This window comes from Lutjanus erythropterus, chromosome 11, assembly GCF_056507025.1.
Source record: "Lutjanus erythropterus isolate fLutEry1 chromosome 11, fLutEry1.hap2, whole genome shotgun sequence".
In the NCBI taxonomy this organism is placed as follows: domain Eukaryota; kingdom Metazoa; phylum Chordata; class Actinopteri; order Lutjaniformes; family Lutjanidae; genus Lutjanus; species Lutjanus erythropterus.
This window is the reverse complement of record NC_139327.1, coordinates 11,372,077-11,384,489: the sequence shown is the minus strand read 5'-3', so window position 1 is coordinate 11,384,489 and position 12,413 is coordinate 11,372,077. Positions and strand designations below refer to the sequence as shown.

General features: G+C 39.5%; 1 protein-coding gene across 1 annotated transcript; it reads left to right on the top strand.

Annotated features, from left to right (window-relative positions):
• Positions 1–479: 479 nt before the first annotated feature.
• On the top strand, positions 480–8,406 carry shpk (sedoheptulokinase). The gene is made up of 7 exons (XM_084730791.1): positions 480–677; positions 764–905; positions 3,447–3,621; positions 3,708–3,860; positions 4,089–4,264; positions 6,219–6,419; positions 7,736–8,406. Exons 1-7 carry the CDS (start codon positions 540–542, stop codon positions 8,128–8,130), a joined length of 1,380 nt encoding a protein of 459 aa, XP_084586917.1. The 5' UTR covers positions 480–539; the 3' UTR covers positions 8,131–8,406.
• The last annotated feature ends 4,007 nt before the right edge of the window (positions 8,407–12,413 follow it).

Below are 12,413 nucleotides of genomic sequence, written 5' to 3'. Positions count from 1 at the left end.
ATCATGACTCTCATGTTTTGTATGTAATCATCTACAAAGTTATTGGCACAGATGTAAGCAAAATATCCATGGACAATAAAATTCCTTGAAAATATGCTTTGTGAAAAAGGCTCTCAACTTCAGTCCAAAATGCTCTACAGTCCTGTAAGGTTATGGAGGTTGCATAGAATGGCACAGTCCTCATAGCTTTAAAGTGATCTGAGTATTTATGGCACCTACATATTAACTGAGCTAACTTAAAAAAACAGGAAAGAGGTAGACCCACTGAATTTACATTTGTGGATAAACACAAGATTTATTCTGAAATTGTTCAAAAAACTTTGATCAGACAGAGTTCATCAATCATATTTAATTACAGATTTCTTTAATACTGTAGGCGTGGAATTAATTTGTTGGGACTGGGTGTCATAACCTCCAACTAAAATTGCTAAATCCTTTTTCCTACTATAGCCTGAACGCATCAGTCTTACTTTGCCTTGTCGTGCTGATGTAGCTACAACGGAGGGGCAAAGCACACAGTAGAGTAGTCATTGGGCGCAATGTCTGCTTATATCCTGGGCATAGACGTGGGCACCACTTCGGTGAAAGTCGTTTTATTAGAAACGGGCTCCAGGGAAGTGGCTGCGAGTCACTCTTTGCCCACAACGTCAGATATAATCGACGACAGCGGGATAAAGGTGAGTTCACGTGCCTCACAACTTCACGCAGCTGCTCAGCCACACTAACTGTCCTGTCCTGTTTGTTATGTGTCCACGCCACACAGGCCAAAGAGCAGCACACTGGCCGGATCATAGACAGTCTGAACCGGTGCATGAGGCTGCTGCCCCGAGACAAACTGCAGCAGGTCAGCAGCATCGGGCTGTCCGGACAGATGCACGGGGTGTTATTCTGGAGGGCAAAGGGCGGTAAGACTGCCACTACCTGCGTGCATGCATATGTGCAAACTCTCGCATTTCACAACATGCGTGCTACACTGTGCAACAACAGCTGAAATACAGAAGATAAAGTGATTTCTTAATTTAGCGGTTCATTTGAAGTGTTAAAACAATCAGAGAGGAAACAGCAAGAGATTGTAAAGAGAGACTATTTACAGAGCAAGTTGGTCTGATGATCCTGGCTCCCAAATAAGGATAAACTTCAAATTCTAACTAGAATATGAAAAGATTAAACTACCAACAGTATATAAATTAGTTATAAGTGTTCTACACTTCCTCTGTTGGTCACCCCTTCTGAATTGCCATGTTGAATTATTTTGTTTGCAATGTCCAAAACATGTTTGACAGTGTACCACATGGATACTGCATACAGGCTGCAATGATAGTACCAACAAAAGTAGAACAAAACAACATAAACAACATGGATGTACAGCACTGAGTGAAAGAAATTACAGTTTAATATAAAAGATGGAGTTCATGATCATTACCAATGAACATGACACTGTCCCCTATCAAAATAAAGGTTTGATGGTAAGCTAAAAGCTATTAACTTTTTAAATTTTTGGTATTTCCACGATGGCCTTGTGGGCCACGTGAAACCGTTCAGTGGGCCGCATTTTGCCCAGGTCTGATCTGCATCCACATTACCGCAGCAGTAAAATTAATCCAAAAACATCAGATATATTAATAAAACATTCACAGTAGAGCTGGGCGATATGGAAAAAAAAAAATCAAATATCACAATATTTTGACAAAATACCTCAGTATCAGCATTTATAAACATTAGCAATATTGTAGGGATGACTGTTGGTGTTTTCACAAAATATAAACACAATCAGGTCTCAACAATAAAGATTGTGCACTTGCACAGAGCAAGTAAACTGGGTTTGGCAAGTGGTAAAAAATAATTTAAGTATTAAAATGATTTGACTAAGTTTTTTTTTTTAAATTGTGCAATGAAATGATTACAGAACAAGTGAAGACAAGTACATAAACAGCCCAATACACTGAAATGAAACAGTGGCATCAGAACATGATTACAGATCCTGAGTTGAGATGAGCTGTTTTCAAAGAGCTCCTCTAATTGATCTGTTAGGGTGGAGACTGCAGACCAACAACAACAGCAGTGTTTCCAGCATGTTTACATATTGTATTGTTTGACAACTCTCAATACGAACTCACATGATGGAGATTAGGGCTTTACAGTTGATCAAAATATTTAAATCACAAAATAATCAAAATAATTGCAATATGATTTTTTTGCCATATCATGCAGCTCTAATGGAGATTAAATTCCACATCAAGGAAGTATATAGAAGTATATATCAAGAATTAATTAATCTAATCAAAGCAAAGGGTTATTTCATACTGTGTGTAGTTTTCATCATCACAGATCAGTTAATGTAATAAGTGTGATTCTTCTGGATGAAGCTGATAAAAATCTGATTCTGTAGAGCATGTACATACAGATTCAAATTCAAAGGGGCTTTATCAGCTTGGGAGATGGATGTTAACCAAAGCATATGCAAAAAACAAAACAGCACTGCTTCAGTATACAACTTATGAAGTACCTTCTGTCTTTAGAGTGTCCGGAAACAATTCACAGTTTGATTTGGACAACAATTCCCATAATGTTTTGCCAGACTCTTTAGACGCTTTAGAAGAACATTAATCAATAATAGTCATGGGCATTTGGAAGAAGCCTATTAAGAAGAGAGCAATGTTTTCAAACTGCTGAGTTACATTGATTATCATGTCTGTGATACAGATCATGACCTTTTAGATGCATTTTAATAATGAACTGAGGAGCTTGGCAGAGGTGCACTGAAATCACAAGGTTTTCTGTGTGCATAGATTCTCTCTTACACAGAAACCTGGTGAGCCCATTGTAAAGTACCTCTGTCGTAATGCTGCCCTCTGCTGGTTGAACCCAAAACTTGATATGAAAATGGGTTTGCAATCAGAACAAATCAATGCGACTGCGATGTTTCTGTGTCCACACCAGTGTTGATTTTGGCGTGTTTGGAGGAAACACTTATTAACCTTTCATTTACATTAACATTACACTTCTGTTCCTTTTTCACATCATATGTGCAACATTAAATAGATAATATTTCTTCATGCAATTTTGTATTTGTTTCAATTTAAGAAAAGTGAAACTTTACACGTACTATTGTTAGTGTGTCAATCAATCTTTTAATTTACGATCTAAGATTAGTAATTAACTGAATCAGTACAGAACAGCAGTGCTCTTTTTAGCTTCGTTGAGAAACGAAAACATTTATGTGTGTTATAAACTTTTCCAGATGACCAAAATGTCAATAGATTTTGTAATAATTTTTGTCATCATAAATTACTTTTTATTTAGATATTGTCTGGATTTCATCAGTGAAAAAATGTTGATCCAAACAAAATCAAACATTAAATCAGATATAAATTATTTTGCCATGTTTTGCATGAGGTTGAACTTAAAGTCTGTCATATTTTTTCTGTATTTCTTTCCCTTTGCAGGTTGTGATTGGTCCAAAGGGGACTTCTTCACAGCTGGAGACACCAGTCAGCTGATCACTTGGCAGGACGGGCGCTGCAGTAGTGACTTCCTCTCGTCTCTTCCAAAGCCGGACTCACATCTCAGCGTAGCAACGGGGTTCGGCTGTGCAACGATCTTCTGGTACATGAGACACAGGTCAGGAGCACACACTTTTTTAAAAACTCAATGAGGACCTGACACTTGGTTTTGTGATCCCTAAACGTGGTGTAGTTTCACTGCAGGCCGGAATTCCTGAAGGACTTCACGGTCGCAGGCACCATCCACGACTATGTGGTGTCCATGCTGTGTGGGTTGGACGGGTGTGTGATGACGCCTCAGAACGCAGCCAGCTGGGGTTACTTCAACACCTCCTCCAACCAGTGGAACATAGACATGTATGTAAAGTGCAGAACTTCCTGTTTTAATAACAGCTCATTTCTCTGATTAAGTTTTCAGAACATTTTCCTGATAAGTGGCATCAGTTCAAGAACTAAGTGCATGAAAAGTGTTATGCATGATTGGAATAATCACTAAACAATTTGTACAGTTCTTTACAGACATACAGTGTCAGAGTTGTTATGCCTAACCTACATAACAAGCCGCTCTGTGTGTGCATGCTCCAGTCTGAAGGGCGCCGGCTTCCCTTTGCACCTGCTTCCTCACTGTGTGCCATCTGGTGGCGTGGCGGGACAGACGTGCTCTGACTGGCATGGTATCCCCGCTGGTACGCCAGTAGGTGCCGCCCTGGGAGACTTCCAGTGCTCTGTCTACTCCTGCATGAGTGCACGGACAGATGCAGGTGAAACAGGAAGTCTAGTCTCTCTCTAAGGCCAGGATCACACTTAAAGCTGCAGTAGGCAAATTATCTCATTATAATTCTGCCTGAAACAACTCATTATGTATAGTGCAAGGCACTAATCAAATTTAATTGCAGAGTTCCATAAAAAAAACTGACTGTAAGGGCCGCCCCTTTGTATGTAGGTTTTAAAAAAACTGAACCCGGTTTAAATCAAACAACCAGTCAGGATTTGCTGGAACATAACTAGCCAATCACAGTGACTCTGTACAAACAAGGGTCATCTTTGTCATATTTTGCTCTGATAAAATGTAGCAAAATGTTCATTTAAACAGAAACAGTGCTGAATTGCATACAGCAGTGTTTACATACACGTTGCTGCTGATTGGATAAGCCCTGTGCCACACTCACCAACCGATAGAAAATATATTTCACAGCCTATTGCGCAGCATTGTGTGCTGTTTTGAGGAAACGTGCCATTCAAACTGGAAACCGTAGCAAAACGGTGCGCACTGTTTTGAGACTGAATACGTCTCTGGTTTCTACGTGTCTCTGTGGCCCAGTCCCAGTGTCCACCCTAAACACTTAAGCCCTGTACCCTCACTAACTTTACCTGACGTCACATGATAGTGTTTGAGTGCGAGAGGTTGCAAGGGCTCAAAATGGTAAAAATTGGAATTGGACAGCACATATCAAATGACACAAAAAGAGGGCTACATATACACAAAGAAATATATTCAGTCTGAGGTTTCAGGGAAAAAGGTTTCATAATGTTTCAAAAGCTTAGTATTATTCAATAAACTGAGTGGTTTAAGTAAAGATTTCTGTTTTAAAGAGAAAATGTGAGAACTTGAGTAGTGATTTATTGCATATAGAATTAATCAAGTGTGCCATCATTTATGGTTCCCTTTCGCAGCCCTGTGTTTACTGTCACAGTGCTATGAACTGTGGGTAAAAAGCGTGCCTCCAAGTCTGTGAGTCAGTGAGGGTGGACATTAAGGGTGGGTGGTCTTTCTTATCTCTGCGTCAGACATAACTAGCCGTGTAGAACGGATGTTGGTTTGCTGGTAAGAGCTTGCCAGAGCTGCAATGGTTTGTCAATTATTTGATCAGTTTGAAAAAATTAATTGCTAACTATTTTGATAATGGATTAATTGTTTCAGTCATTTTCAAGCAACAGTGTAACACATTTTCTGATCCAACATCTTACATGTGATTATTTTCTGCTTTTCATTTATAAATGAAGCATCTTTGGGTTTTGGACTATTGTTTGGACAAAAGAAGCAATTTGACATCACTTTGGGCTCTGGGAAATTGTGAAGAGCGTTTTTCATAATTGTTTAACATTTTATAGATCCAACAATTAATCAACTAATCATTAAAATAATCAGAAGATTTATAGATAATGAAAATGATCATTAATTGCAGCCCTGTGCGCAGCTTCAAGGGCAGCAGAATGCCTGTGCATGTTTGGTGCATTTGGGCTTAGCAGAGAACAAGAGATGAGAGAGAGAGAGAGAGAGAGAGAGAGGCTGAAGGTTTTACATTGTGTATGCTCAAAGTACTTACTGCAGCTTTGATGTACTGAATGCATTACTCTTGACATTTAGTGCACCTCAGAATGAAGATTAAATTTCAGCACTATCATGACATATTGCATCCATTAGATTTATTCTACTGTTCCATTCTTGTTAATGCTTCAATTTACTACAGCTAATGCACTTAAGTTTTTATGATAAATGTTTTATCAGAACTGTGATGATTATTGAATATTAGCAAAGCATAAAAAAAGGTGAATAAAAAAAAACCCCAAAGTATACAGCAGTAAATACGCATGTGTTAGTTTGAGCACACACAGAAAACATATGCTTAAAGTGTGATCCTGCCATCAGTGTCTCTTGCATGTCTCGTTTGGTGCTGTTGGTTCATTCGATGACAGTTTGTATCTTTCTCACAGTTCTCAACATCAGCACCTCGGCCCAGCTGACCTTCGCCATGCCGCCTGAATTCAGGCCTCCAGACTCTCCTCAGCCTGACTCCTCCATCTCCTACTTCCCCTACTTTGAAGACTCGTACTTGGCAGTGGCGGCTTCACTCAACGGAGGAAATGTACTTGCTACTTTTGTGGAGATGCTCACTGCCTGGATGAAAGAGCTTGGTATGTATTTTTATCCACATTAAGCAGTGTAGTTCACAGGGGCTTTTGGCCGGTAGATTCACCACTTTGTTCCACACTAAAGTATCACAACAACTCCTGGATAGATTGCCAGGATGAACTGTTAGTAGTTTGATGATCTTCTGACTTTTCATTTAGTGCCATCATCAGGTCCAAAATTCTGTTTATGAAAGAATACCTTCAAAACTAATGGTATTCCCCTCAGCCTCAGCTGTACTTTGTGTTTCGGATAGCATGCTAACATCCTAAACTAAGATAGTGAACATGATAAACTTCAGCATGTTAGCATTGTTATTGTGCAGGCTGACATTAGCATTTAGCTCAAAACAGAGCTGGGTCAAAGCACAGCCTCTGCTGCTAGCATGGCTGTAGACTTTTAATATCGTTTGAGCTTTAATTCTGAAAATAACCAAGAAAGACAAGAAATTAATTAGCCTAGCTAGATGTATGCAAGATCAAATGATAAATGGCGCCTCTTCAAACTCCCAAATCTTATCTAAATCTAAAACTATTAAAGCAGGGCTTTGCAGATGCAAAATGACTGCATGATCCATTTCAAACCCCAGATGTGTTTTCTACATATTCATAATCAGTATGTACCGCAAACTGCCTGCTAGATGAACGGTTAAATATGCCGTGACCAGCAGACTGTTCACACTGAAATATACTCAAGCAACACGTCTTCTCTGCATCACATACACCAGCAGCCTTCAGAGAAGATACAGGAAGCGACAGAAATATTTACATCCTGTCAGATCATCTGTAGCCTACCTGCAGTCAGCAGACCATGCTCACAGCTGAAGAAATAAAGAGCTTTTTTGATCGCCGTGGAACGTGAAGGAGAAGAGATCACCCTCCTGTTAAATGATCCTCTGTTCTGTGGTCTTCCTTGTAAAACACTTTGTAACTGCTTGCTTGAAAAGTCATACATGTATAGATATGACCTTTATTATTATTACTATTAGCCACAAAATGTATGTTTGTTAACAGATTAAAACTTAAGTGCACAACGTAAGACAATATAATATATCCAGTGTTAAACAGTGCAAACATGTGATGTTTGTTTTCAAAACTAAGAGCCAATTGGAGACTGTCAGCACATCAGTCAGGTGACAGCCAGAAGTTGGCAATCGATGGAGAGCAGCTGCGGCGCCTGGCTCTAAAAGCCGTTGCCGCCTTGATCTCGTGAGGTTATTGATGCCCACATGCGCATAACATCAGAGCAAATAGGGATCAAATCGGGCGCAAATCTGTGTGTTTAATCCAAACGTTAAACTGCTGCTCCTCGTCCCTCACAGGTGTGGAGCTGAGTGAGTCCTGCTTGTACGAGAAGCTGATTCTTTGCGGCCTGAATCAGGAAACAAGCGACCTCAGGGTGAGTCCTACCATCCTGGGGGAGAGACACAACCCTCTCTGCCTCGGTCAGGTGACCAACATCTCCGCCACCAACCTCTCTCTGGGTCACATGACCAGGGCGCTGTGCCGCGGAGTCCTGGACAACATCACCTCCATGATGCCTGCTGAGCGTCTGCAGCGGGCGGGCGTCAGCAGGATTGTTGGCAGCGGGAGCGCCCTCGCCCGCAATGAGGTGCTGAGGCAGGAAGTGGAGAGGGCGTTTCCTCTGCCAGTGGTGTACGGACAAAATGCGGACTCTGCCGTCGGCGTGGCCATGGTCCTCTGTGACAGGCGTTGAAGGAGAGTCAAAAATCCACAGGGGAATCCCTGTCTGTTTACATGATTAATCTAGAATTTTGCACACGTCTGAGTACCCTACTGAATGGTATCACTTTGTATAGAAAAGGGAGAACATCTCTGTAGAACTAAAAGCAAATGCTGTGTTTGCTAGAACATGGATCAAAAGCCTTGTGTGTCCTGTGACTCACTCTGTGCAGTGAGCTTTTGAAACTTTTAGGACCAAAAGATTTCACTGTGACTGTACAGCTTTTATCAATATACTGATTCTTGTTTAGTTGTGTTTAGTAGTTTGAAAGGATCAAAGATAACTTTAGGTGATAAATTTAGGTTTTGATATCACTCATCAGAGTGAGAGCTTTTTCCTAGAACTGCTATTTTGCAAAGAGAAGACGCTCATAATTCATCAGAAAAGATCTACTTACACCAATCTCATTACAGCAGTGCAAAAAACCCACACATAGGCAAGGAGGTTTCTTCTGACGTCGGTGTTTCAATCCCAACTCTCCTCTTCATCCCACTTCCACAGTCTGCAGCTTCTTAAACGGTAGAATCCCCACTGAGACCATGATGTGTGTGTGTGTGTGTGTGTGTGTGTGTGTGGATGTTTGTATCTGATGGATTGCTAGTTGTGTTACCCATGCACAGGGGCTTGTATCACAAAGTTCAACTTAGTCTGGCTGTTGTTGAGTTACCTGCTTCACTGATCCTGTTTCTCAGCTGATTGTTCCTGTTCAGCTATGAGCGTGTTCATGTGAAGAAGCGTTAATTACAAGCCACTCACATGCAGCATCATGAGACCCATGACCGGTGTATATAATATGAGGTTTGAAACTAGTGACCATCTTGTGATGTGACTACAGCAGCTATGAGACCCGTCAAAGTGTAATCGTCACTGCGTCTGGCGCTGTTGTGACATTGTGATGTTGAAAATCTGTCCACAGACAGACAGATGAACATAGAAACACTTGTCAGAGTATTCAAAACCTTCTGTGGTGGTTTCTGCTTCGGTGGGTGTCAGGACCACATTTTGCCATGATAACTCACACACACAGACTCACAAGGGGGAAACAATACCAGCCACATCGTACACTCAACTTCCTGTTTCTTGGCAAATAACGTGTCAACATGGCAACACGGCGCTTCTGGTGCTCTTGCTCGGACCACACCCATCTCTGGCCATCATTTTGATCTCAACTACACGCCTGTGAAATTTCACGACTGCATCCTGCTTGGTTGTGATGATATTGCATTGACAAATCTGTCTACAGACAGTCATATAAGCACCCGGCAGAGTACTCAGAACTGCTTCTGTGGTAGTTCAGCTACAGTGGGTGTCTCCATGGCAACATTTTGCTATGTTGACACACACTCACGCAAGGTGAAAACAATTCCAGCCACACACAGGCTGGTAAACTACTGTAATCACTAATTAACTTCATATCAGAGTGGATATATATCGTGGAAAGCAAAGTGATTCTGCTCATGTATAAAAATCTTCATCACTTTTTTCTTCATTTTAAGCTTTTACTTTTGTCCATGTTAAGAATCTTTAGGAATGACATCTACATGTGTCCAGTCAGCTGATTGGTCATAAGGTGAACTAAATGTTTCCTTACACAGTGGGTTACCGTGGTGATCTGCCTTGTCGTAAAGTAAACCAGCATTACAACACCAGAAAACCAGAGATAAATCCAAAGATAGTTAGTTAGAAAAACACTAATCTGGTTTTGTGATACAGGCAGCTCATTTCACTGTCCCTGTTCAATTTATCACAGCAGATCCTGAGATTTACACACCCTGGTTATGTTTTCTTCAGATTTTATGTTTCCACTCTCCTTTTCTATGGAGGTAGAGCCTTAAGGTCTTTTTCTTTTTTTGGTCTATCAAGGTCTAATTCATGTCAGTGATTACTGCTCTTTCTTTGCCTTCTCTTGATTTTAAGTCTTAATCTTGTAACAATCTCTGCTACTTCTACAGTGTGTAAAAATTCTCGATTATTGTCATTTTAAAAATAATTTAATTGTAATATTTTGTATTTTAATATTAATTTTGTTTTATGGAATTACCAACGTTGTTTTCAAGAAGATTATCTTATCTTTATCAGCTGTTGCAGAATTTGTCTCACTGACTGGATGCTTGTTTGATCCAGTGAGGTAAAAATAACAGTAAAATTAAAAATGAGACATATTTGTCTGTACATTTATCTGACCTGTCCAGATGGGCAGCTGATATTTACACAAAATAAAAAGCTGTATGTATGAAGAAGCTCCAGATTTTGCATCAGACGACGGTCGATGCAGTTAACAGCAAACCAGAATTTCATGTGGAATATTTTTAACATCAGTGCTGTTTAGATAATAATGAGTGAATACAGAAACACTTTTACAGGTAAAAACAGTTCCAACTGTGTAGACCACTCATAACATCATGTTATTAATGTTATTAATTTTGCCAATAATTTATTACAAAAACATTTTGTTGAAATGCATAGAGGTTTAATGCAGTTGTAAGAGTTTTCAAGAAAAACAATCTGCCTTAATAAGATAAAATCCCAAGAGAAACTCTCAATTACTTTAGAGCTCAATTTCATGGAATCAGCATGTCCTGTCCTACCAGTTTAATTCTGTTTTATTTGGGTTTTATTTTGAGACATTCATAGATACTCGTGTCTTATAGTAATATAAATTATATTGTTAAGTTATACCATAGATTACTTACGTACTACAGGCAGGTCAGAGCTTCTCATAAGATCTTGTTAATTCGGACAAAAAGAGCAGATTTTTTTTCTTCATGAAAACTTTTTTTTTTCAGAATTGTGTTTTCTCAAGTGAATGCACTGCACTTCTGTTGAAATGACTACAGTTGTATGCAGTTATTTTTCACTCAGTGGAACAGCAGTTCACACCTGCTGTGATGTGGTTATGGTACAAATAAAGCATTGTTAATAATTTTTGTCTCAAATCTAGAATATTTCAGTGAATATCATTGAATGTTAATATTAGGGCTATGTGAAATGGTGAAAAAAAAGTCGATTTATTTTGACTACAATTGTGATTGCAATACACGATGTGATTAGTGGAAATGGTCATTTTTTCCATGACAGTTTTCATTTTCATAGAAAAACATCATGATGATGTGACACTTGTTTAGGTTTGTACCAAACTAACATGTTTTCTTACATCTGGAGAAGAACATTTGAAGGCTGATCTTTAGGCATATCTCTGCAGCACTACAGTTCTTCATTATAACGCTGATTTCTCACACTTTTTTCCTCAAAAAAATTTGGTTGCAATTTCTGGTTCTATGAATTGGATATTGCACTCGGCCAGATTGTGATTTTAATAATATTGTGAATACTTGCGCAGCAAGTTAATGTGATCTTTTTCTACTATATATTTGTTTTATTGGTATTTAACAGATAACAAGTACACGACAGAACAATTCCCCACCCAACCCACAATCAACCCTCCCTGACACCCTCTTGTGGTAACAAAAAAGAAAAAGAAATATGCAGCAAAGGGCGGCAGGCTGGAATCAAATCCGTGGCCAAAGCAAAGGACTGATCAGCCTCAGTACGTGGAAGTCTGGACTCTCTCCAGTTCAACAGAATAAGGCAGCGTACCAGAAGTGTGATCACTATTTCCATTTATACCAAACAAGGCAGTAATAGGCTGTACATCAGTAGTGACACTGTATGCTTCACTTGGAGCAGATAGGACAGAACAGAACAGGAGGTTTTCAGATTCATTCACTGAGATTATCATGTTATAAAAAAATCAGAAACTGTCTCGCTCTCTCGACTGCTAAATGTTGAGTGAAAAACAACTCAAAACTGATAAAAAAATAAATAAATAATAAAAGAAAAAAAAAAAAAAATCTGTTTTTCTGCTGTGTATTTTTTATGAGATGAAAATAGATGTAGGCCACCCAAAAGACAAAGTTTGGGTACTCCTGCTTTAATCCAAGAGATATACATGAGGGGGGCCCCAGTATGGTTTTCATCTTGTGAGGGGTCCTTGGCCTAATCGCCATTAGTCAAAGTGCACAGTAGCGTCTGTAAAGAAAGTATGGTACTATTCACAACCACAAAAGGAACCTATAAGGATCAACAGATAGATTTGTGTCATATAACTGAGAGACAACCTGACAGATGATGGACAGACAGACAGATAGGTAGAAAAGAAATGGAGCAGTGGAGACAGATTTTTGCACATGAACCAAAAATTTCCAGAGTGACATATTCCACTGCTCACTTTTAAGTGCAGCCCAAAACTACTAATT